Below are 25116 nucleotides of genomic sequence, written 5' to 3'. Positions count from 1 at the left end.
TAGATGCCAGATGCTACTGCTTTGTTGACCTGACAGTGGCATGGTGAGTGTTATATGGAGCCTATCCATTCCCATTATTGGCAAGAATTGGCACACATGTACCAGCTGCGCCATTTCTTCTGCCTGTCTAGCCCTGGCCTGGTTTGTGCCAGTCCTAGCAAACTGGCATAGCCAGCATTTTAATCTTTGATAAACATGCAGTTGATTGATCTTGTGTTTAGTTTCTTATTCAATGGGATTGAGAAAACAAAGACATGCAGAAACATTCAAGTTGATAAGAATCTCATGGATAGAGCAGTCCTGCCATTCATGAGGTAGAAAAGACAGATTTACACCCAATGTATGGCAGATTTTTTTACAAGATTTTTTTGTTTAATGAGCTTAGCTCCTCCCAACTTCTCTGTTAGACCCCTATAATTCAGTTATGTCAGGAGTCAACTTAAAGATATAATAGAACGTTATCAAATGTCTATATGTTGCATGATTTCAACCCTGCATAGCAATAAATCCATCAAATAAAATAAAACCTAGTATATCAATTTTTTTTTTCCTGAAGTTTTAGTTTTAAGCTTCACAGTTTTTCTCAATTTGGTCATTATGTAGCATATATTTCATGCATTACTTTTTGAAACCAGTATTAAACATATATACTTAATATTTTTGAAGTGCTTGCAAATATGAAGTAGTGCCTTCTGTACCATATATCCTTGCATCATGCTGCTTGCATCTATCCAATTATAAATATGTATCTGATTCAGCATCACCAAAACTAAACGTTGCTTTGGACTCACCTTCAAAAGGACACAGGAGAACTGTTGGGGAAAGTGAGAACATATGACAAAATACAAAGAAACTACTGGTTACTACTTTCCTATTCATTGCCAAATTGTTTCATATGCATTTTTCACTTGTTTCTCGCTTATTTTTAAAGTCAACTTGTGGTTTCCCACATCAGAATTTTTTGTCAATTTTTGCTCATTCGTGTTTCATTTGTCATCTCTTTCACCCATTTGAAGTTGTCCTTTTCTGTATTAGATCTATTGTCATGTCCTTTTCCAAGAAAGGGGCACAGGCTGGTGATATTTAAAGATATGTAAAAGCGACCATACATTTTCCAAATATCACAGCTATACATAATCGATTTTAGTCAATTCATAGTTTTGGCTTTCCAAACATCAGATATGTGATCTTTGTGTCATATTAAATGAAACTAAAATGGGACAACAGGTTGGAACCATCCTTAAAGATAGCTTCCAAGTTTTTTTATTCATTTTGCTAATATATGCTCTTATTACGATTAAACTCTTTGAGGTATTATCTTCTATGGTCAATTTCGAAATCCTAAATATATGAGTTGGTATAATTTAGCTTCTCCCTTCCAGAAAGTTTGGAATTTTGCTATAATTTGTCATGTGATAACTAAGATTCTCTCTTGATGAAGTTCACGATCGTGCCATAATTTTTTTATATGGTTTTTGCAGATCCAAATGGAAGTTATCGCCCCTTTTCGTCAAGGTAAATATTGGTGGGCCAGCTTGCTAGTGGGCGTTCATATATTTCTTTTTGTTGATCCTAACAAAGACTTTTATTATCATGTTTTGCAGTACAGGTGGTTGTTCATTGCCCTTCTGCATCAGTGTTCAAGCATGAGTTATGGAAATAAGATCTACTATAGTTTCTCAGCTTTTAAGTCTGACATGGATCTAATGTTTTTTGAAATTGAATACAAGCAGGGCTTTCTGGGGCAGCTATTGCTGGTATTTCTATAGCTGTCATAGTTTTACTAGCATTATCCATCTGCTTGTATGTTGGGGTTTATAGGAGAAGGAAAGCAAAGAAGGCTGCACTGCTTCCATCACAATCTGAAGGTAATACCAATCAACATAGCCATAGTAATTCTATTTGCACTTTGCTTTTTTTTCATGTGCTATGCAACTGGGTGGACTTTTACCCTATGTTTGGTATGAAGGAAGGAAGGAGGGGTAGAGGAGGAAGGATGAATAAGGAGAGGATGATAGAAGCTGTTATATGTTTGGTGAAATATGAAAGCATGGGTAGAAATGATTTCTCTTTTAGTTAGTATAGGAGGAATAAAAGGGAGGATGGATGATATTTGTATAACATTTTTACTAGATTATCTTTTGATGAAAATATTACTATTATCAATTTATAACACTTATTTATATTAAGAAGTAAACAATATATAAATTTATAATCATTATAATCTATAATTATATAAAAAAATATATAAATATTTAACTTAATTTAATTTAATAAATAATTTAATAAATTAATTATGAATAAATTTATTATATAATTAATTATATAAATAACTAATTAATTTATAATTTAATTTAAATAGTTAATAAATATCATAAAAATAGTTAATTAAACATAATAAATAAAAATAGAGAAATAGAAGATAATTCTAATTATTTAATTATAATTATCGAAATTATGTACTAAAATTAAAATAATTAGTAATAAAATTTAATAGTATATATAGATATATATAAAAATATGAATGAAAAAGTGAAGAAATATTATAGTTTATCAAAAAATTAATGAGATAATTTTATCAATGCAAAGATCCATCCATCGACACTTTATCCATCCTTTCTTGCATCCTCTCAATTTGGGAGGATACAAAAATGAATGGACAACCCTCCTTTTTCATCCATCCTCCCTATAATTTTTTGAACCAAACGGTGGACGGAGGTCATCCATCCTTCCATCTTCATCTATCCACCCACTCATTATCCCAACCAACCATAGGGTTACTACTTTTCTTGCAAGATCCTATTGTGTTATATGCATTTCAAAATTTAAGTTGTTCGGATCTTTTTGGTCATATTAACCATTTTCTTAGCTTAACTAGACAAATTGACATTTTCTTCTCTATTCGGTTCATTATTCCTTAAGTTTAGCGATACAAGTTGGCACAATAAGTGTCTTTCTTATCTGCAGCACTTCATGATCATTGCATAAGTCTGTTCTTTTAAATAAGGTGGCTTGTGCACTTAATTGTAATGCTTTGTACTAAGCACCAGAATTGCCAATTATAGCTACAAATTATGGAATGCTGGAAATAGCTAACTATTTGGGTGTCTAAAAGGTGTTGACATGAATACAGGATATGGATGCAACACAATATGGATACATTAATCCAGCAAGTCCTGAAAATATAGGATATGGTGTGGCTGGGACATCACTATAAATCGTACATTCTTAACATATTTGTACAAGAACACTGTAAAGCATAATGTGTTGTCACAGTAATACAGTCCATAAAATTTGACATTACCAAACTCCATTCAGTGATCCATCATATTCATAAAGCATATTCCATAGTACTTGTTAACATCAGAAATTCTAAAATTAATTATCCATCATGGCCATCACTAAAAGGCTAACATTCATTAAAGGAAACAAGGAAGCCCCTCCTCTCATCCCTAGATGTATTTTAAAAATGTAGCAGAAGTATCCACATCCTTTTCATTGAAAAAGAAAATATAAAAATACTTAGATAAGTAGTCATCACATATTTTAGCTGTATTTGATGCACATTAGATATGTCCACAGTATACAATTTGAAGTGTACATTTGGTTTGCATGTGGATGAACCACACAGCTACAAGCTATCCATCAGCTCATGACATTCTATTTGCAAGAGTACGTTCATGTTATTATAATACGTTGTCATTACTTTGTGATGGATATGGACATTACTCTGGATGGGAAAAGGCTACTGATCTTGTCAGGCATAATGGCATATATGGCATATGCTTTACCATGATTTGTTGAGATTTACAGGAGGTGCTATATTTCACTTGGAAGGAAAAAGGTCTAAAATCTAGTTGGTATCTAATTGTTAGACCGAATATACTCACGGGGGTTGTTACTGTGTAATTTAGGTTGAGGCTTTCGGACTCAAAATGCAGATTAGTACCATAAATGTTGCTGCTGCTTCCAAGGAGACATGGAGGTCTCAGATGTTACTAACGTGCATTAGTCAAGCTGTATGGTGTTATTATAATCAAAGTCTGAATGCCACACTTTGTGTCAAATCTTTGGTAAATATTTAATGGTTCAAAATCAATGATGGGTCCTCCAAGTTGGAAATCCACACTGTTGAACATCATCTACAGCATAAAACCTAGAAATTAACAAGTACATGTTTTGCTGCTCTCTAACCTGTGTATCATGTGGGTGCAAAAAATTGATGGTTTAATGATGGGACAGCATGTTTGCTATAGTTAAGCATCAAAATCTGTTGGTTTCCAACCTATATATGTTTTAATATATGTAAATCATGATCAGTAAACTAGATTCCCAATTTAAATGCCTATTACATATTTTAGCATAGTAGCAAATGGGCACCACTTTATTCTTGCATCCACATGATGCATAGGTAAGAATTATCTAAAAGATACAACTGTCTTATGACTAGGTGTTCTTATAACTGTAAATCATAATCAACATGTGGATCTTTGATTTGGATGCTGCATCAATTATTCTGGAATTACTAAATATTTTACCAAAGATTTCTTTTAGAATTATAATTATAAAATTATTTTTGTGTGGATTCCAGCTCTTAAAATTCTGTTGGCTTGTGGTAAGATATTTTTAGGTACTCTTACCAACTTCAAGGAGGTGCATTTCTGTCAGTTTGCATTTGTAATGGTTCATGTTACCCTTAAATGGCAACATGTGGTATAACCAATATAATCTATAATTCTCACAAACTAAATTTGCTTCCAGTATCTCCAAGATTTTGATAATGGTAAAGTTATCATTCAGCAATATACAAAGTGATGTTCTTAATCATGTCATTTTAGAGGACTAAAGTATATTAAATCATTCCATCATGAGGCACAAAAGAGGACATGAGGAAGTTACAACAAATACAAGTGAGCAATCGAAACTCCTAGAAAATTAGTTTGCTTGGTTGAAAGGTGATTCAGTGATATTTCAGCGGGCCAACCAACCATGTACTCTTCTTCTTCCTAATCTTAGGCATTGTCAAGTATCTTTCTAACTTTCAGTCATCCTCAACGCTGCTAGCTGTGAAGGTGAAGCCTACCGAGAATGTCTTTAAGTTTCAAATTTTTTGGATTTTATCATAGACCTTGATGCATATGAAGCAAATAACTGTATAGCCAGGATGTAGAAGTAGCTGGCTTTTAGGTCTTTTTGGTTTCTGCTTTCTTTTAACATTTTGCCTTCTCTATATATATCCTGTTTACTTAATGATTGTTCCTCATTTGGTATGGGTGCAGCTTCTTTGGATAACTCTCCAGCAGATACTCCTAGAACTGGCACCCACCTGGCAGGTATTACTGTTGACAAATCAGTGGAGTTCTCCTATGAAGAACTTGCAAAGGCTACAAATGACTTCAGCATGGCTAATAAAATTGGTGAAGGTGGTTTTGGAGCTGTTTATTATGCTGAGCTTAGAGGAGAGGTTGGTTATAACAACATTATTCACATATAGTAATACTCAACATGTACTAGTTGTGTTTTTTTTTCTTTCCTCTATTTCTCTTTTAAAATACCATTTTGTGCTTAAAATTCTTTGACCTGGCAATATGTGGCTTTGTTTTATTTCTTTCATTTCTACAATACATTTTATTCCATATATTCTTTCAGGTTCAATCAATTGAACATTATTTACCTGGATTTATATGTTAGCTTAAACTAATAGCTGCTTTCTCTTTCTAAACTGGAAGTCATTGCTTGTGGATATTTAACTCTTGATCAGCTTAGGGTACACATGTTCCAATAAGTAAATCTATTTCAGATCGAACATGTGATGGCCAAATTCTCAACCTGTTTCTGTTGGAGGTCAACTCCATGGTGAAGCTTTAATTGGTTATTTAAGAAAGAAATTAAGGATATTCTTGTAGGAACATACTATTTAGAGTTGGATTACCGAATAAACATTAAATCTTTGGTAAATCAATTCTGAAAACAATGATGGACCATCCAAATCAAAGATCTAGAAGGTTGATATTGATCTACAAGCCTAAAAATGCCTAGAAACTAGAAGTCATATGTTTTGGAGGTCTCTAGCCTATGCATTAAGTTGGTGACAAAGTTAATGGCTTAAAGTCCATGATATGATGTTTTTGCTATGCTATCATGCATTTGAATGTGTTTTCAGTATGCATGGATCAATGTCAATGTTGCTATATCCTATCATGCATTTTAGCAAGTTAACGATATTAGAACTTTCTATTTTTTCACCCACTAGATGCATAAGTAGGAAACTACCAAAGCATATGATTTTTAATTTTCAGCATCTATAGTGGTGTAGATCATAATTGACAATGTGACCCATCATTGGCATCTATACTGAAAATTAACATTTAGTTTTCAGTCTAATATTTTTATTCATTTAAGAAAACTTTTGTTAATGTTTCCCAAGCATAGAATAATGGGATCAAACATGATGACTTCATTAGGGTCAGGGTGGTCCTGTTTAGTAGGGTTGCTCATTGAGAATTTCACTAATGTCAGTGATTGAGTCCCACGAAGGGTGCTGTTATATTTTTACTGCAAATTGAGCAATTATTCACAAGAAGGTTGTGATCATGTTAGATATTCACTACTTGTGAAAGTGTGGCACCACGAACTAAAATATACTAGTGCTACTTTGAGAATATATAAGTATTAGACTAGCGATGATGTATCATGGATTGACAATATTAAGTCCTTAAACAAATTTTCAAGCTTGGTGTTTTTTTATTTTTTCTTTTACAGTTTTTGCTTTGTTTTTACATTGATTACTATTAATTATGTAGTGTTAACATCCTTTTTGCAATTCATTTCTGGTTGATATTATCCCAGTGAAAAGTTACTTACAAAACTACATAGAATGCAATCCTAATATGCCCACACTAGTCCTGATCCTTTGTTGAGGAACAGCAGATTGGACTTATCAGGTGAAAATTGTACTACACATCTTGTAAATATTCAATGTACAAGGAAAGACATGTTTCACTAGTGGATAGTCTTGTATGAAGCCTACTGAGCTGCTAACATACTTATTGCTTTTAGCCTTGAACTTTTATTGTCTTGATTTTTAGCTTTATCTGGAACTGTCCCTGCTTAATCTAATCACATTTCAAAAATGCCATTAGTTTTCAGTAATCAGTATATTCATCGAGATAATGATGTAACTTTTTTTAGTGTTTTATTTCAACTCTTTTCTTGCTTCCTTTTCAACACAAGGCTTTGGTTGGTTTTAACTCTTTAACACATCTTTCTTGTAGAAAGTTGCTATCAAAAAGATGGACATGCAAGCAACTCAAGAATTTCTTGCTGAACTGAAAGTTTTAACACATGTTCATCACTTGAATCTGGTAAGATGGTTATTTGTCTGTTAACAGTGTAGTTATTACCTGACCACATATAACATTTCTATGAAGAAAGCTAAGGAGCTATGTCTTGTCCATTTTGACATCTTATAGTGGCCGTTATATTAGTTTTTGGTAGGAATGTCATTGAGATAAGTTTATTGAGTGTGTGCATGTGTGTGTGTGTGGATGTGTGTTTGCATGTATGTGATAGGAGGTGACATTATAGTGTTGAATGCTATAGATGTATGAAGAAAACTTTTGAAGGAAAGTTTTCAAGTAAAGTTTGTTGGAAATTTGAACAAGCTTTACTTATTCTGGGAATACAGCTAGGCTAGGACTGATCATATATGGAAGTCCAAAACCAACATAAATCTTCTTTATATCATGCTGCTCAATAAGATATTCTCTGCTTGACTATGTCTTATCTAGTATTGTAACCTTGACAGCTAGTAATTGGATCTCCTGGTGGTTGGACCCTGTTTATGAAGGATAAGAGGTACTGTTAGAGATGGATCATCAAAGATCCAAAATCTTGTAAGGAATATAATGGAGATGAAAAGTTCGTACTGAACTATTTTTAGACTGAGGGAAGATAAAAATGAGAAAGATATGATTTCAGTAGCTTGAATGACTCCTTTAACTTTATAAATTCCGGAGGAGAGGCTGAATGCAGATTGATCTGTTTTCTGAATGGTGTTCTGAAAATTATTATGAAAACGTTGGCTACATTTGAGAAATTTCTGCATATAGAGGCTGGTTCTGAGCAGAGTGCATTTATATTGGGAAGTCATATTACTTTTAGCATCACATCCTTACAAAGTGCTCTTTGGATGCCAAAAGAAGCAAGAGGAGGTTGTTCTTTTCAAATTTGATTTTGAAGAAGTGCATGCTTAGTATTGGTTGATAGTTCTCTTCTTTACACAAGTCTAGAGAATTGAACAGTTGATGGATTAGATGGGTGAGTTTTATTTTCATGATTTCCAAAACTGCATGACTCCAAGGAACTCTCTTTCTCCTCTTTCATTATTTTGCTTTGGATGCCCTGCAACTTACAGTTGCTAGAACTGCAGCTGGAGGTTCCTCTTCCTTTGGTGGTGTATCTTTATTATACTTTAACGACTTGACCTCATCTAGAAGTTCCTTGTCCCCTTTTACGCAAGATCTCCACAGTACACAACAATGCGGGTTTTTTCAGATCCTCACACATTCCCATCATTTAAGTCTTGGTGTTCTCGCTAGGCTAAAAGGGCCAAATCTAATCAAAACACCATGATCGGCTATTGGTTAGCCCCAAAAGGGCCCTGCTGTAGTGTCCATAGTTTCCACGAGCCGTAGGTTGGGTCCATGCTAATGCCATAATTGCCATTTGTAATGACTTAGAATCTCCTGCAAAAAAGTTAGCCGTAAGGTATTACTTATGTTCCTTGTCCTATATAAGTATCCAAGATCTCCCCAGTGCATAAACAATGTAACACTAAACACATTCTTGGATAGGTCCTCACACTTTGCAATTGACATACTTGTTCTAGCGAGTTCTTCAATTTTTTAGTTGTCTAGAGGGGGCTTCTAAAGTCACCAAGTCTTAAAGCTAAAACTCCTATGAAGATCAGGAATGGCAAGTTCAATAAGTTTTGGATGAACATTTAGGACCTATTTGGGTTATCAAGTGGGAAAGCCTGACCAATCAAGCTGGATTTGTGGATTGGAGAGCCCATTTGGGCATGGCCTATATTTACCCAACTCTGCCTCAGCCCATTTTGTAGGAGAAAAAAGGTACTCTTGTGGATCTTTTTCCTTTTACGACCATGTTTGGTGTCTCCGCCTCTCTTATCATTGCCAATCCCCACTCTTGCCCTTTCTTCCCTCCTACCCAAAGAGGTCCTTGGTTATTGTTCCTTTGTGTTAGAATTAGAGTATAGTAGTTTAGCTTATGTTGTTTCTCTGGAACAACGTATCTCTGAAATGTCTATTTAAGGGATATTATTTTTTAGTTATAACCATATATTAAGTTCTCACCATATTTAGTATGTGTCCAAGTATATTGTATCTTGTAATGTATCCAAGTACATTGAATCTAGTAGCCTATAAAGGCCTTTTGAGAGGCTTAAAAAAATATGAAAAATATTTTCTTCCTTCAATATGGTATCAGAGCAAAATCCTAGCTGCGCCAAAACCTAGCCATCTTCCTTTCCTTCCTGCAGCCTATGGGTTTTCTCTATTGTTTTGGCCCTGATCATGGTGTAGATTCCCTAATCCCCCTCTTATCTATACTGTGATTAGGACTTCTCTTCATTGTGTGCTGCCACTGTTATCCTCGAATCTATATGGCGTTGTCTTCGAAAGTCCCAAAGTCCATTCCTTTAGGCACCACGATCAAGTTGAATGGTGCTAATTATGTCCTTTGGGCTTAGGCCTTTCGCTTCTTTGTTGGTTCTCAACACAAATTAAAACATCTCACCGATGCCCCTCCTGATGCCTCTTCCTCCAGTCTTCTGATGGCAAGACGACAATTAAAACTATGGATAAGTGGCAGGACGATGACTATGCAGTTATCATTTGGTTTTTGAATAGTTATAAATCCTTGGTAAGTGCCAACATTATGTTTCTATCTACTGCGAAAGATATGTGGGATGCTCTCAAAGAGATGTATGGGCATGAGAAGAATATTAGCCATGTTTATGCCCTATATGAGTAGATCTTTAATCTTCGTCAAGATGGGCGATCTGTCAATGACTACTTTGCTGCACTTTAAAGTAAATGGGATGAACTAACTGTTTATCATCCCATCACTACTGATGCGACAGTCTTGAAGCAACAACATGAGGAATTCCTTGAAACCAAATTTCTCTCCGGATTGGATGATAGTCTGAGTCACTGACTCTTGTTAGAGAAGAAATATAGTATGTATTTATATTTTTAGTATGGTTATAACCATATTTGGTTATAACCATATATTAAGATCTCATCATATTTTGTATGTGTCCAAGTACATTGTATCTGGTTGTCTATAAAGGTCTTTTGAGAGGCTAAAAGAAAGAGAATAATAATTTCTTTCTCTTCTCTCCATTGATCATGGTATCAGAGCCTAACCCTATTCCTAATCAAAGCCGCCACCTCCATAGCCTTCCATCTCTCCATCTCCCATCTCTCCCACACCGTCGAGTTCTTTCTAGTTGTTGAGAAAGGAGCAGATCATCGTAGGAGCAATGGGTTGCGATTATCCGTGCAAGGAAGATGGTGAGGCCGCCTCATCGCCGATCAGCCTCTCACCAATGGGCCCTATGTCTTCACCCTCGTTCTCGTCGTCCTCATCTGACATGCCCATGTCTTTAACATCATCCTTCACGATGTTGCCATTCTCCCTAGATGTCGCCACCTACACCATCTAAATCTGTCGTAGCCATCTTCTCTTTTTGCTGCTGCCATCATCGTTCCCTTTTGCTGCCGCCATTGCTATCCTCTTTAGTTTTTGTTCGGTGATGATTATCATGCATCTAAGATCGATGTTTCATCACGTCTCTATCATCATCAGATCTCGTGGACTCTGCATTAGCCTTTCTTCTTGAGATTCCTTAATACTGTGGGCTGTTTTCTCTTTTGTAATAGTTATCGGAGATCCCTTTTGAGCATTGCATTCTTCTACATCCTCTCCCTTTTGGCAGATCCTCTAGATTTTCTTTATGGCTTCTTCCTCGAATGATCTGAGAACTACCTCTCTTGGTACCAGTGTCAAATTTAATGGTGCTAATTATCTTCTTTGGTCTCAGGCATTCCGCTACATAGTGGGATCCCACGGGAAGCTCTATCGTCTTAACAAAGAACCTGTTGATAGTGCTGATTTAGTAGAATTCTATAAATGGCAAGAGGCTGATTATGCTGTTCTCATCTGTATGTTAAACAGCCTAGAGCCTCATATTGCTAATACTGTGATGCTTCTGTCCATTGCGAAAGAGATGTGGAATTTCTTGAGGATAACATACTTTCAAGAGAAGAATGTCTCGAGGATTTACTCTCTCTTCAGACATCTTCTCTTTACAGCTGGAGGATCTCTCAATCCAGGAGTACTACAGTATTCTTCAGGGAAAAAAGACTAAACTTGTCCAGTATCATCCCCTCACTGTTGATGTTTCTGTTCTTCAACAACAGCGTGAGGAATTCTATGTAGTGAAGTTTCTTTCCGGACTTAATCTCTCTCTCTTATATTCAAGCTCAGCTCATGGCTGATGATACCATTCCTACCTTGAGCAATGCTATGAGTCCAGGTCTACGTGTTATTGAATTGCAGCCTACATCTTCTCCATCTGTGGAGAACAGTGCTCATGCTGTTGGTACTTGTAGCAGCCGAGGGAGTCATGGAGGTTGTGGACGTAACTCTTTCCCACCATGTCCACATTGCGGACGCTTAAATCATCCTGCTGAGCATTGTTGGTAGAAATTTGGGAAGCCTTCTGCCTCTCATCTTGCTAGTGCTGCATCCTCTATAGCTTATACTGTAGCTTGGTGCATGAGTGTAGGTAACACTTGGATAAGGATCTGGCTGCTAGATGTTGTCTGTCATGAGCTAGAGACTGGTTCATATTCATACATCAATGCAGTATATCATGGGTTATTTTGGGATTCATTTGCCTATCTTGGAGCAATGGACATGTCACCTCTTCTAAGTAGCATCGATAGGATTTTATATTATATAAAGTTTCCTATGTTCAAAGTTCAAACTAGAAAAAAGAGAATTCTAGAACTGTGAAGGGTTGATGGCAATTGCTAATTGATCTATAATATCTTAGTTTGCTGGTTGCTGGTGGATAAGTTATTTCCATATGACTTGTGACCTTTTAGGTTTTGGCCAATTATTCTGTTTGTGATGCTTTGGAGTGAAAACTTTGCATTGCCTTGATGCCTTTTCTATTTTTCCCTTGCTGTTCTGTTCTTGTTTCATGCTGTATAATTTCCATCTCTTTCACAGTTGCCCAGTGGTATATGTTGCTTTTATTCAAGTTGGCACCTCCTTTATCCTTCTAATTTCTTTTAGCATTCTGCAGAGCATGGAGAATCCTAGAGGATGTTATATATGATTATTAATCTTTGATTTAGTTTGATTGGTCACCTATAGATAGCTTGATTATTTGACATTTTTATTGTTTGGAAGATCTTGAAAAATTAACTTTGGGAGTATTCACGGTATTTAATTTACAATTTATTGCAGGTGCGCTTAATAGGTTATTGTATTGAAGGTTCTTTATTCCTGGTATATGAATTTATTGAAAATGGTAACCTAGGCCAACATTTGCGTGGGTCAGGTAAGAGTGGTGGTTCATAAAAGGGAATCCTAAAATTGCTAGGTCATTGGTATTTTCAGCTAGTGTTCATATACCAAATATAATTATTACAGCTATTACACTTTGCATATAGGTAGGGAGCCTCTACCATGGGCTGCCAGAGTGCAGATTGCCCTCGATTCAGCAAGAGGCCTTGAGTATATTCATGAGCATACAGTTCCAGTATACATACATCGGGATATCAAATCAGCAAACATCTTGATAGATAAGAATTTCCATGGAAAGGTTGCCTTCATCACTTTTACTTGGAAGGCTAATTATTTTTCACAATATTAATGGTAATGTGTGTATCTTTGCAGGTTGCAGATTTTGGTTTGACAAAACTTACTGAATTTGGAAGCACGTCACTTCCAACTCGGCTTGTTGGTACATTTGGTTACATGCCTCCAGAGTAAGAGATGTACCCTGTTGCTCTCTCCAACCCCTCTTTGCCAACTATCAATCTTTTCATTCCACACATAGATGTACTTTCTGTTCTGATTAGTTGCTTTATGTGCATATTAAAGTGCCCCATGTTTCACCATTTCATGATCTAGCCTTGTCTCTTTGGGATTGTCTAATGAACCTCCTTTCTCTCAGACTCTCCACCCACATTAGTAATGTATTTCTGTTCTCATTAGTTGGATTAAGTAGATAATAAAGTTCCTCATACCATCCATGATTAAGCCTTATGCTCCTTTCTTTAGTATTGTCTAATTGATCATAATTAATGTTGAATAAGGATATGCCAAATCTTCTTAACTTTTTAAGACTCATCACTTTTCTTTGGTGGACCTTGGAACCATGTTATCACTTGAACAGTTATCCTCCTGTCAAGGCAAATGTGATGGTAGTAAAGTCTGCATGTTATATTTTTTTTGCACAATGTTTGGTGGGCTGGATACGGATCAGATGTTAGTATTTCCACATCCGTATGCATTTTTGTTTGATGAATATGAATGCACATATGGGTACTACTAAATACAAAATATCGTATGTCTATTTGTTTTAAATGGATATGGATGCAAAATGAATATTTGAAGTACGGATATAAATGTGGATCTAAGTTGGATAGTTAAACTTCATAGCCACCAATTCAAAGATATTACTTAGAAGAAGGTAAAAAAATATTAAGTCAATATCATGTTAATATAGTCGCTTATTTTCCTTAAAAATTCATAACTACTATAAAATAGGATTACAAGCAAAACTTGATATTCAGATACAGATTAGAATCATTGAATAATTGTCTATCTATATCCATATCCATTTTTCCTTAACAGATATGGGTACATAAATAGATATTATTGTGATGCTCAAATTTGCATTCATATGTGTATAGATTCAATTAAGAAACTGCCTGGACAGATATTATCTGGTCTTTTTACTTAATGTTAGGCAAACGATAGGGTTCAAGAAATCAATTTGAATGTATCATAAACAAAAAAAATGATATGGGTTCTCGGACAAAATGAGAAATGAGTATATACGAGGTGTTGTAGGTGTTGTACAACTTGATAAAGTGATGGAGAATTGATTGAGATTGTACAGGCATGCATGACAAAGATCTGACCGACCTTGAGAAAGGAGGGGTGCTTTAAGTTTTGTTAAATAATGTAGGAGACAAATAATCTAGGAAAAGGAGGAGACGATCTAAGGTAGCATACATGGAAGTTGTGAGGAAGGGTGTGGAAAAGCTTGTCATAAAGATTTCAAGGAGCCATGTATAGGAATGCTTGGCAAATAAAATGCATAGATGCAATCAAATAGTTGGGATAAGGGTTGATGGTTATGGCTATGGGGGAAGACTTGACACCTAACATGGTTTTTTCCTAAATGGAAGCCTCCAGAGCTGGTAAGAAATGGAGAAAGTATGTGGCCTCTTTATGATTCTCTTCAGAGTCAGCCTAATCACATCATGGTGCAGTATGGTGGGTGATGTCTTGTCCTTTTTTTTTTTTTTTAATGCAATAGAATGAGACAAAAGGTCAGCATAGTGGACAACAGTAGAGTCAGTAGAGGTAAAACAATGGGTTTTCATCTCCCAATGCAAATTGTAAAATGGATTTCTTAAAAATAGTGTAGTATTTTGATGAGCTAAATTAAACAGAAGGCTGAGAGAAAAATATTCCCTCTTATTGAGAAGGTGTTGCCACCTTTACTTTATTCTTTCTGCTCATCTTCACCATCTTGTGAGTCGGTATGTGGAAAGCTTTATCCTTGTCATGTTTGCATGGCAATAGCAAGATCTGGTGACAACTAAGTCATTTTCTGTGATGTCATCGATGAGATAAATAAACTAAATGTTTAACTCCATCTTGCTTAGAGGATTGTTTTCCAAGATGTCCTCAATGTGTTTTCTGGATTGAAACTTAGATTTTAAGAAAAGATTTACATGGTTTGCTCCATTATTTGTGCTCTTCCAGTTCAAATATATCATTCTTTTTTGTCTAGCAGTACTTCACTGGCATTTATTTTTTCTATTTTGTTGAGATTGCATACCACATGGTTGCATGTAATCTTTAATCTCTTAAAGAGAATAAACATGCTTTCTCTCCTTTCAAAATTAGATATTGTAAATGCCCTTTAAATGGAAAAGAACAAGTTCTACCAAAAAAGGTAAAAAAGAACAGGAGAGGTAACAATAGTAGGTTTTTACTGTAAGTGAAAGAGAACACATCGATGGAGAGAGAAGATGGGGAGAGATAGGGTGGCTAGTCGCCTCCTAGGTTGTTGACCCCCAGACATGTTACTATCCACTGACTCACACAGTTAGGGCAGTGATGAAACTAGACTTAAAAGATGGTAAAAGGTTATAGGTTTGTTGTGGGGCAGTGACAGAAAGATTTAAGAGATGGTGAAAGATTTTGATTTGGTTGCATTAGAGGAGATGCTGCAAAATTGTTCTTTATGCTATGAGGATGGATGGTTGTATCTTTTTAGAAAAATATCGCAGTAAAATAAACTGACTGATCATTTGAGCAAGCTGAATGAGGCATGATGGTATATCATTTGAAAAATCCTGTCAATAGAGAACATGTTTGGGGTTCCTTCTATGTTCTTTTGGTTGTATTCATAATTCTAGATACAAGAATGATCAGTCTGCTCGATATATAAAAGTGTAGATACATATGCATGAATATGGAAGCATAAGGGAAAAATATCATAGATACAACAAGTGGGAGGAGTACAACTGTAATGACTACATATCTGTTTAGCAATGCATTTTCATTACTCCAAGACACATCAAAATAGCTAACCTACATTGCCTGTTAAGAATACATTTTGCGTCAAATATATGACAGTTCATTTAACAACGCAAAGCAAGGCCCTAGTATCGATAATGTACATCAAAAACTTCAGATAAGATCAGCATAATGTTACAAAGACATTGTGCTTGATAAGCCCACTTTTGAAAGCGCCTGCTCACAACCTCTCAATGACATGTGGCCCATGTAGAGTGGTGCTGTCATGTCAGTAAAAGAATGGGGGTTCAGTGTTTTGAGAAGCGATGTTTTAGGTGTTTTTTAGTGTTTGAGAAGCGATGTTTTAGGTGTTTTTTGGCCACAAATTAATGGAAACTACTGCTGAAATCACTGCATGTGATGCATGTTAAAAATTAACCTTTTCTGTCATATTGAATGCAGGTATGCTCAATACGGTGATGTTTCTTCTAAGGTGGATGTTTATGCTTTTGGTGTTGTCCTTTATGAACTTATTTCTGCAAAGGAAGCAATTGTCAAGACAAATGAATTCGTTACCGAATCGAAGGGATTGGTTGCTCTGGTTATTTCTCTGTTTCTCTGTTGCTGACTAATAATAGTCTTCCTTTTCTTTCTTCATCAGATTCTCTCGAACTATAGTTAAATTAAAGATTGAACAATTTAGCTGTTGTGACACCAACATCAGACTGTACGTTAAGATGCTGTAACAGCATTATCCATCTGTCTGAACTTACCCCTACACGCACCCAACTGTTGTTAATCTACAGCCAACATAGAACCAAACTTCTCTTTCAAACCCTTTGGTTTGAACTGCAGCAACGTTTCGTTTTAATGTATTTTCAGCACTCCTTGACTTCTGTGTATCCTGGATGTTACAGTTTGAGGATGCTCTTAATCAACCGGATCCTAAGGAAGATCTCCGAAAACTCATTGATCCAAGACTTGGTGAGAGCTACCCAATTGACTCTATCCTCAAGGTGAGAACCACTTATCTAGTTCACCAGGTTATGTTTGGTTCTTCTGATTTAGCTGTATTTTTCTGACTGTTGGATATACCAGATGGCCCAGCTTGCAAAGGCTTGCACGCAAGAGAATCCCCAGCTGAGGCCAAGCATGAGATCTATTGTTGTTGCATTGATGACCCTATCTTCCACTGCTGAAGACTGGGACATGGGCTCGTTTTATGAGGACCAAGCTCTAGTCAATCTCATGGCTGGAAGATAGTTGGCTCTCCATCTTGCTTTTGTCTACAGTGGCATCTTTAAATACTTGTAAGCTATTGTAAGTAACATCTACCACAAGTCAATAAACTAGTGTACATCTCTAGTTACAATTCTGATGTTTGAATAGGAAAACTTTTGAGTCATCATTTGTATAATTTTTTATTTTTTCAGAAGACCCTAGGCCGTATACGAAATGAGTTGTATTTATGAGACGAGCATAGTAATTTTGGCATTTTTGTGCCATGCAAATAAAATTTCCTATGAATATGGAACAATCAAAAAACATAAAATTCATCTGGTATTTTACTGAAGCAAATTTTAGTGCAGGTCTTTACCCGAGGCTTTAAGAGCCCTTTCAGAAGTTTCCAGCGAGGAGGCTATTATATAAGTTGAGGTCACGCCTTCCAATTGCTTGTCTTCTGGAAATGTTGCAACATTTGGAAACCTCAAAGGGGATTGCACAACAGCATTTAATTTATGTGGGGATGTAACCAATGGTTTGGACACCTTAAGTTTTACTGTAAATATTCATGGCTTTGTGGGAGCTAATAATTGAATGATCACAAATTTTAGTTTCTTAATTCCCTATTCTTCAGAAAAGCTTATCAATTCTCCGCTCCATCTATGGTAGATTTTTTTTGAAAACAACAGTACTGGCTCATAGGCACCATAATTTAATTCTGCCTCATATCCTAATTGACTCCCTTTTTTTTTCTATTCTTTATTTTTTAAGATGATTGATACCTACTTTTCGTGGTTTCAACAAAGCACTCTTTTCTTATGGGTGGACAACGGGAAGAGTTCATTATCATACTAATATGGTTTTAAATTTTTTTTATCAATTTAATATAAATATTAATTTATTTATATAAATGATGTAAAATTTGTAAAAGTCATTTCAAATGATGTTTTTTAAAAATAATTTTTTTTTGAGAAAACGTCATTTGAAATAATATTTTTTGATCCCATCAGTATTCATCTGTAATCTTGCTACAAAAAAAAAAAACTGTTGAAAATGATTTTTTAAAAAAATTATTCAAAATAATATTATATATATATATCTAGCCATTGAGCTTCTTCTCTGACGATCAACCTCTCTGGGTCGGTAAGCCACCACCTCTTCTCTCCCCCCTCTTCTTCCTTCTTTCTCCCTCTTCCCCTCCCCCCATCCGACAGCCCCTTGCCCCCCCGAACTGCCCCCTCCTCTCCCAATCCGACATCCTCCCACCCCCGCCAACTGCCCCCTCCCCTCCTCCCCCCATCGGATGTAGCCCCCCCTCCCCCCCCCCCCCCCCCCGACGGTGGAGGCTACCCACCCCCTTCCCCCTGCTGGCCCTTTGCCGGCCCCTCCTCCCCTGTGGTGGCTGCCCACACCCCCTGACCGGTCCTTTGCTGGTCGGCCACCCGTCCGACGTGACCCCCTCCAGTTGGCCCTCTGTCGGCCAGCCACCCATCCGACGCGACCCCTCCTCCCACGATGGCTGCCCCCCACCCCCTGTGGTGGCTACCTGTGCCCTCTACTGGTCCTCTATCGGTCGGCCACCCGTCCGACGTGAACCCTCCCCCTCGTGGTGGCTACCCACCCCCCTGGCGGTGGCTATCCCTACTGGCCCTCTGTCGGTCGGCCATCCGTCCGACGCAAACCCCCCTCTCGTGGTGGCTATCCACCCCCTGGCGGTGGCTACCCCCCCACCCCCATGGTTGCTGCCCGGCCCCCCTCCCCCTCGGTTGGCCCTCTGTCGATTGGCCACCCATTCGATGCGACCCTCCTACGGTGGCTGCTCGCCCCTCCAACGGTTGCTGCACCCCCCACCCCCCATGGTGGCTGCGCCCCTCAGCTGGCCCTCTCTTCTCTCTCTCTGCCCATCCAACGCCCTCTCTCCCACACCGCATCCCCTTCTTCCTCTTCATTCTCTCTCTCCTTTCAAACTTTTTCAGTCATTTTTTATTAATATATTCGTTAATTTAATATATCTATTAATATATTAATATTATTTATTATATTATTAAAAATTGATTAGAATCTATTTTTTTTAATTTGATTAAAAAATTTAAATATATTACGTTGCATAGAACCTAGATCCGTCTTTTGATTAATGTAATATTTGACAGTTTGAGAATTGTAATTAATTCTATAGGTAATTATAGTAATCAAATGATATGCAGAGGATTCGAAAAAAATTTAGACATTATTTTTCTTTAGCTTTCCTCACATATCTCTAGTCGTGTGGATGATAGGCAGGCCAAAGTTATCTCCTCACATATCTCTCGAATCCTATTGCGTATATATGTATTCCTGATCATCATCATTTGAGACCTAAGCAGAAAGGTAGGTCAAAGTCAATAAGGCTACGAAATGAGATGGATGATAGGCAAATAAGAAGCAAAAATCATTGTGGCATTTGTAGGGAATAGGGTCATGATCGTCATCGCTGTCCTAGGTTACTTCCACACACATCAACTTTAAATAGTAGAAGACATTAAAGAGTTATATATTATTTTATATATTTTTAGAGTTATGTATTATTTTATGTGTTTTCGATAGTTGAATTGTTGTGTAATCTATGTTCAAAATTGTGTATTAGTCTCTCCATTGTTCTATATATGATTATAGAGTTATATTTATCATGAAATGAATTAGTATCATATTTCTCATGCTCTAATATACTTGAGATGTATGTTATTGTTTAAAAGTCTAGTGTGTTATGGCTTACGAGGGATGGCATCCGGACCCTCGAGACCGCAGTATTCTTATATTACAGGAGATCCATCGCTCATAGGCCATCATAGATGGTGTTGGTGCAAAAATCTGCTTGCGCCGGAGAAGCTGGAGTCGGAGAAGTCGCGGTCGCCGCCGGGACCTGCAAAGGAAGTCTAAACCGGAGGTGGGGTTGCTCCGGCAAGACCCTCCGATGCTCAAGTCAGTTCTCTGCCTCAACAAGAATGGAGTGCTCGAACGGAGAATTTAGCAGAGTTTTGAGATAGGAAATGAGCTTATAGAATAACGTATCTGGGTCCCCCTTTTATAGGCGGAGGAAGCAACGGATTGATGGCGACGTTTGTAACCGTCTGGCAGTTGACTGCCCAGGGTCAGGCGGAGTTTGCTGCGAAGCGTAGTGGAACGGACCCGTGGCTATCGCTGGGGCGTGCCACGTGGAGTCTGCCGCATGAAGTGGGGCGGTGTTTTGCCGTCGTGACTTGCCAGTGGATGGGAGAATCGCGCAGTATCCGTTGCAGGAGGTGGAGCAGGATCGTGGCCGTTTATCGTGGCTGGTCAGGTAGTAATGGAGCCGCGCGGGATCCGCCGCAGAAAATGTAGCAGAATCATGGCCGCGATCGTGGCCTGGGAGTGCTGATCTGTCGGCTGAAGTTCGGCAGTGGTCAGAGTCCGGCCACTGTGGAGGTCCGGACGAAGACTGTCTGCAGCCGTTGGAATCGAGGACGGAGCCCGGCTCTCACAGGAGTTCGGGCGAAGTCTTCCTGCAATCAAGGTTAAAGGCGAAGTCCGGCTCCCGTCGGAGTTCGGTCAAGGCTTACCAGCGAATTACGTTGAGGATGGAGCCCGGCTCCCGTGGGAATCCGGGCGGAGTCTGCTCGCAGCTGAAGTTATCGACGGAGTCCGGCTCCCGTAGGAGTCCGGGTGGAGCTGTCCTGTAGTCGATGTCGGCGGCGGAGCCCGACTCCCGTAGGAGTCCGGGCGGAGTCTGCTTGCGGCTGAAGCTGTTGGCAGAGTCCGGCTCCCGTGGGAGTCCGGACGCAGTCTGTCTTGCGGTAGGAGTTGTCGAGAATGAAGTTCGGCTCCCGTGGGAGTCCGGGCGAAGTTTTCCTGCAGTCAAGGTTAAAGGCGAAGTCCGGCTCCCGTGGGAGTCCGGACAAGGCTTACCAGCAGTTGACGTTGAGGACGGAGCCCGGCTCCCGTGGGAGTCCGGGCGGAGTCTGCTTGCTGCTGAAGTTATTGGCGGAGTCCGGCTCCCGTAGGAGTCCGGGTGGAGCTATCCTGTAGTCGATGTCGGCGGCGGAGCCCGGCTCCCGTAGGAGTTCGGGCGGAGTCTGCTTGCGGCTGAAGCTGTTGGAGTTCTCGGTGACGGAGCCCGGCTCTCGTAGGAGTCCGGGCGAAGTTGTCATGTAGTCGATTCCACTGAGGACTTCGGCTGTGGGTATTTTATACCCAACACCAGTCCCCCTACTTCCGAGTTTGAATTTCAAACGAAGGAAGTACACAGAGAGAGAGATGGGCACATCCGAAATCGTCTCTTCGAATCCTGCGCACTGCCGCCTTCGGATATTTTGGCATTAAATGTGCGCGTGCCGGAGTCTTTTCGAATTGGAGCGGTACGAGGGGACGCTTCGAAATTCCTGTAGGTACTCTGGCCTAGGTACGGCGCAATTATGATCCTACCAACCGTCAGCCGCTTTTAGCCGTCTGTCAGGGGGAGTGGGACACGTGTCGGATGCGGACTGGCCTGGGGGATTCGCAATCATTATGGCGCCGGATCCCAGGGTCTATTTAAACCCGTCCTCCCACCTTTAGGCGTCCTACTCCGTTTCTGAGTTCTCACTAGTGTCTGTCTTCTCTTCGAGAGCCCTGCTTCAGTGAGCGTCTTCTCGAGCCGTAGGTGCCTCCCATTTTTCGTCCCTCAGGTCCCTCAGATGCCGAGCCAGTGGCTCCCCGGGCCTCCTCGAGGAGCCCGCCGATTGGGGCCCCCGCTCCGGGGGTTCGCTCCACGGAGGCGCCCGCCGTGGGGAGGAGGAGGAAATCGGTGGCTCGCAGGGCGAGTAGCCATCGAGCTGCTGTAGACGAGTCCGTCTGCTTCGAGGAGGGATCGGAGAATCCCTTCAACGATAGGGACTTGATCAGGCGGTTGATCGATGGCTGCATCCTGTCCGACGTCGTGGGGAGGATCGACCGCGCCGATCCTGAGCAGCGGGCTTGGGACTCTTTGGGGTCCTTCCTCGAGGTAAACGGATCTTTATTTACACGGTCACTCGGCCTCTATCGTAATTCTCTATCCGTCCTTGCAGATTGGGCACCAGCTCTTCGCCTATATCGAGGCGGTGAGCCGCATGAGGAGGGACATCCTCCAGGCGGAGGAATGCTGCCAAGCCGAGGTTGCCCGCCTCCAAGCGAAGTCGGCTGAAGTAGCCGCCCTCCAGGAGGCCCTGGAAAGAGAGAAGCAGGCCCGGGAGGAGGAGAGGCAGATCTTGGAGGAGTCGGCGAGGAAGGCGGAGGCCGAGGTCGCCCATTTGGTTGAGCAAACTCCGGTCCTGGTCTCGGAGGCCAGGGCCCTTGCGGTGGAGGAATTCAAGGCCTCCACGGAGATGAGGGACCTGAATGTCCAGTTCGGCCAGGAGGCGTTCACCAAGGGGTTCGAGCTCTGCCAAGAGAAGGTGGCCAGCAAATTCTCCGAGCTCGACCTCGGCTTCCTTGAGGAGTCCGAAGACGAGGCCGGTCCCTCGTCGCCGCCACTGCGGTCGCACCCCCCGTGCCGGGTTCTCCACCTCCCGCCCTTGAGGTCTGAGACCTCTGATCTTGTGCCCTTATTTTGTCGCAATATTTCCTTTCTGTTTGTCTTCACAATTATTCAATCAATAAAGTCAAATTTCTTATTGTGGATGGCTTCTCCTTCCCCCTCCTCCTTCTTTCTGCTTTTCTCCTTGCAATGAGTCGTTCCCTGATGCTTTTGCCTTCCGATGGCAGTGCCCTGCAGAAGCACTCCCCTTGCCCCTGGGGGTCCCGCTGAAATCGACAATCCAGCGGTTGAAAAAGGAGGTCCTTCACCTGACGAAGAAGTTGAAGAAGACGGAAGGCGAACTCCGCAAATCGAGAGAAGGCCATTCTGAAGCCGCCGCTGAGGCCGCCCACTTTCGGAGTCTCCATGTGAAGGCGATCATGGATTACAGCCGGAGGAAGGCGAACTTCGCAAAGGAACTCGAGGAGTGCAAGAAGAGCACCAGCGACCGTATTTGGGCTCAAGAAGCCAGGATCAGCGCCCTTAAGGTGGAACTGTCAGCTGCGAAGAGGAAGATCGGCCAGTTGGAAGGAAATTCATCTCGGCTCTTGGCCCGGGTCGATGATGAACAGAAGTGGTCGCAGAAGGTCTTCGACCTTCAGAAGCAGCTTCAAGACGTCGAGATGAGTCACGACGTGCAACGGGCCAGCTGGCGCCGGCAGGTGGAAGAGTATAAAGGGAGATTCCGGACGGCGGCCGACGAAGTCGTTCGTCTCCAGAGGCAGCTGGCTAACAGGGCACAGCTTACTTCCGCCCAAGATTCTGAAGAGCTCCAAGCCCTGAGAGGCACTGTTGAAGGGATTTCTGTCTCCCTCGGGAGAAGTTAGCCGAGCTGCAACAAGTGAAGATCCAACTGGTACTTGAGTGGCGGGCCGTCGCAGACGCGGAGGCAGAGTCCGAAGTTTTGAGGAAGAGGCGTCGAGAAGCGGAGGCTGAGAGCCAGCAACTTCGTCGGGCACTCCAGGATGCGCTGCGAAAGAGGGAAGAGCTAGAAGGAGAAATAGAGAATCTGAGGCAGTCCTGGTTGAGGGACGGAATAGATAACTCTAGGTCGGAGGGAGCAGGGCCTCCTTAGAGCTCTTTTGCCTTCTGTCTCATCATGTAGTTACTTCCTTTTTGTCGTTTTGCCCTCTTTTCCTTGACCTTCCTGGCCTTGTAGTGTGTATATCGGAAATAGAATAAAAAGAGCGTTTTGTGTTACCTCGTCCGCGCGCTGCACTAATATCGCTGTCTGCCGAACCTTTCTTGCCATCTGTCTCGCCTGATGTTGACATCGTTGGGAGGGGGCTTTTTCCTTTCATCTGATCTTGTTAGCCGGCCAGGTTTCGCCACCATTAACCCTTGCTGCAGAAGTCGTGGATGGAGCCCGACTCTCGTAGGAGCCCGGCTGAAGTCTTCCGTGTAGGCGGAACCCGGCCCCATAGGAGTCCGGGTGAAGTCTTCCTTGCGGGCGGAACCCGGCTCCCGTAGGAGTTTGGGTGAAGTCTTTCCTCGCGGGCGGAACCCGGCTCCCGTAGGAGTCCGGGTGAAGTCTTCCTCACGGGCGAAACCCGGCTCCCGTAGGAGTCCGGGCGGAATCCGGCTCCCGTAGGAGTCCGGGTGAAGTCTTCCTTGCGGGCGGAATCCGGCCCCCGTAGGAGTCCGGGTGAAGTCTTCCTCGTGGGCGGAACCCGGCTCCCGTAGGAGTCCGGGTGAAGTCTTCCTCGCGGCGGAACCCGGCTCCCGTAGGAGTCCGGGTGAAGTCTTCCTCGCGAGCGGAACCCAGCTCCCGTAGGAGTCCGGGTGAAGTCTTCCTTGTAGGCGGAACCCGGCTCCCGTAGGAATCCGGGTGAAGTCTTCCTTGTAGGCGGAACCCGGCTCCCGTAGGAGTCCGGGTGAAGTCTTCCTCGCGGGCGGAACCCGGCTCCCGTAGGAGTCCGGGTGAAGTCTTCCTCGCGGGCGGAACCCGGCTCCCGTAGGAGTCCGGGTGAAGTCTTCCTTGTAGGCGAAACCCGGCTCCCGTAGGAATCCGGGTGAAGTCTTCCTTGTAGGCGGAATCCGACTCCCGTAGGAGTCCGGGTGAAGTCTTCCTTATAGGCGAAACCCGGCTCCCGTAGGAATCCGGATGAAGTCTTCCTTTGCGCCGTGAATGGAACCCGGCTCCCGTAGGAGTCCGGGCCTTCCATTTTGCTCGAGCCGGTGTGAGGTTCTCCCCTCGTTACCAGCCTGGTTGTGGGGGCGCGTTAGGGCACTGTAAGGCCTCTCCCCCTATCCGGTCTAAAAGAACCGGGCCTTCGACTTTGCTCATGTCAGGACGAGGTTCTCCTCCTATTCCTGACATGGCTGTGGGGGCACATTAGGGCATTGTAAGGCCTCTCCCCCCATCCGGTCTAAAAAGAACCGGGCCTTTGACTTTGCTCATGTCAGGACGAGGTTCTCCTCCTGTTCCTGACATGACTGTGGGGGCACATTAGGGTGTTGTAAGGCCTCTCCCCCATCCGATC

General features: G+C 41.2%; 1 protein-coding gene across 1 annotated transcript in view; it reads left to right on the top strand.

Annotated features, from left to right (window-relative positions):
* The window catches only part of LOC105035153 (chitin elicitor receptor kinase 1-like), a 49233-nt gene extending 31809 nt beyond the window's left edge, over positions 1-17424 (top strand). Inside the window, 11 exon segments of the mRNA XM_073250464.1 lie at positions 1482-1515; positions 1610-1650; positions 1734-1868; positions 5280-5464; positions 7275-7364; positions 12565-12658; positions 12771-12922; positions 12997-13088; positions 16324-16462; positions 16779-16877; positions 16960-17424. Of these exon segments, the coding sequence (XP_073106565.1) occupies positions 1482-1515; positions 1610-1650; positions 1734-1868; positions 5280-5464; positions 7275-7364; positions 12565-12658; positions 12771-12922; positions 12997-13088; positions 16324-16462; positions 16779-16877; positions 16960-17124 (1226 nt within the window). The 3' untranslated portion in view covers positions 17125-17424.
* The last annotated feature ends 7692 nt before the right edge of the window (positions 17425-25116 follow it).

The sequence above is a fragment of the Elaeis guineensis genome, unplaced genomic scaffold (assembly GCF_000442705.2).
Source record: "Elaeis guineensis isolate ETL-2024a unplaced genomic scaffold, EG11 Super_Scaffold_1000033, whole genome shotgun sequence".
Classification (NCBI taxonomy): Eukaryota; Viridiplantae; Streptophyta; class Magnoliopsida; order Arecales; family Arecaceae; genus Elaeis; species Elaeis guineensis.
Note: the sequence above shows the minus strand (reverse complement) of the source record. Positions and strands in the feature narration are given on the sequence as shown.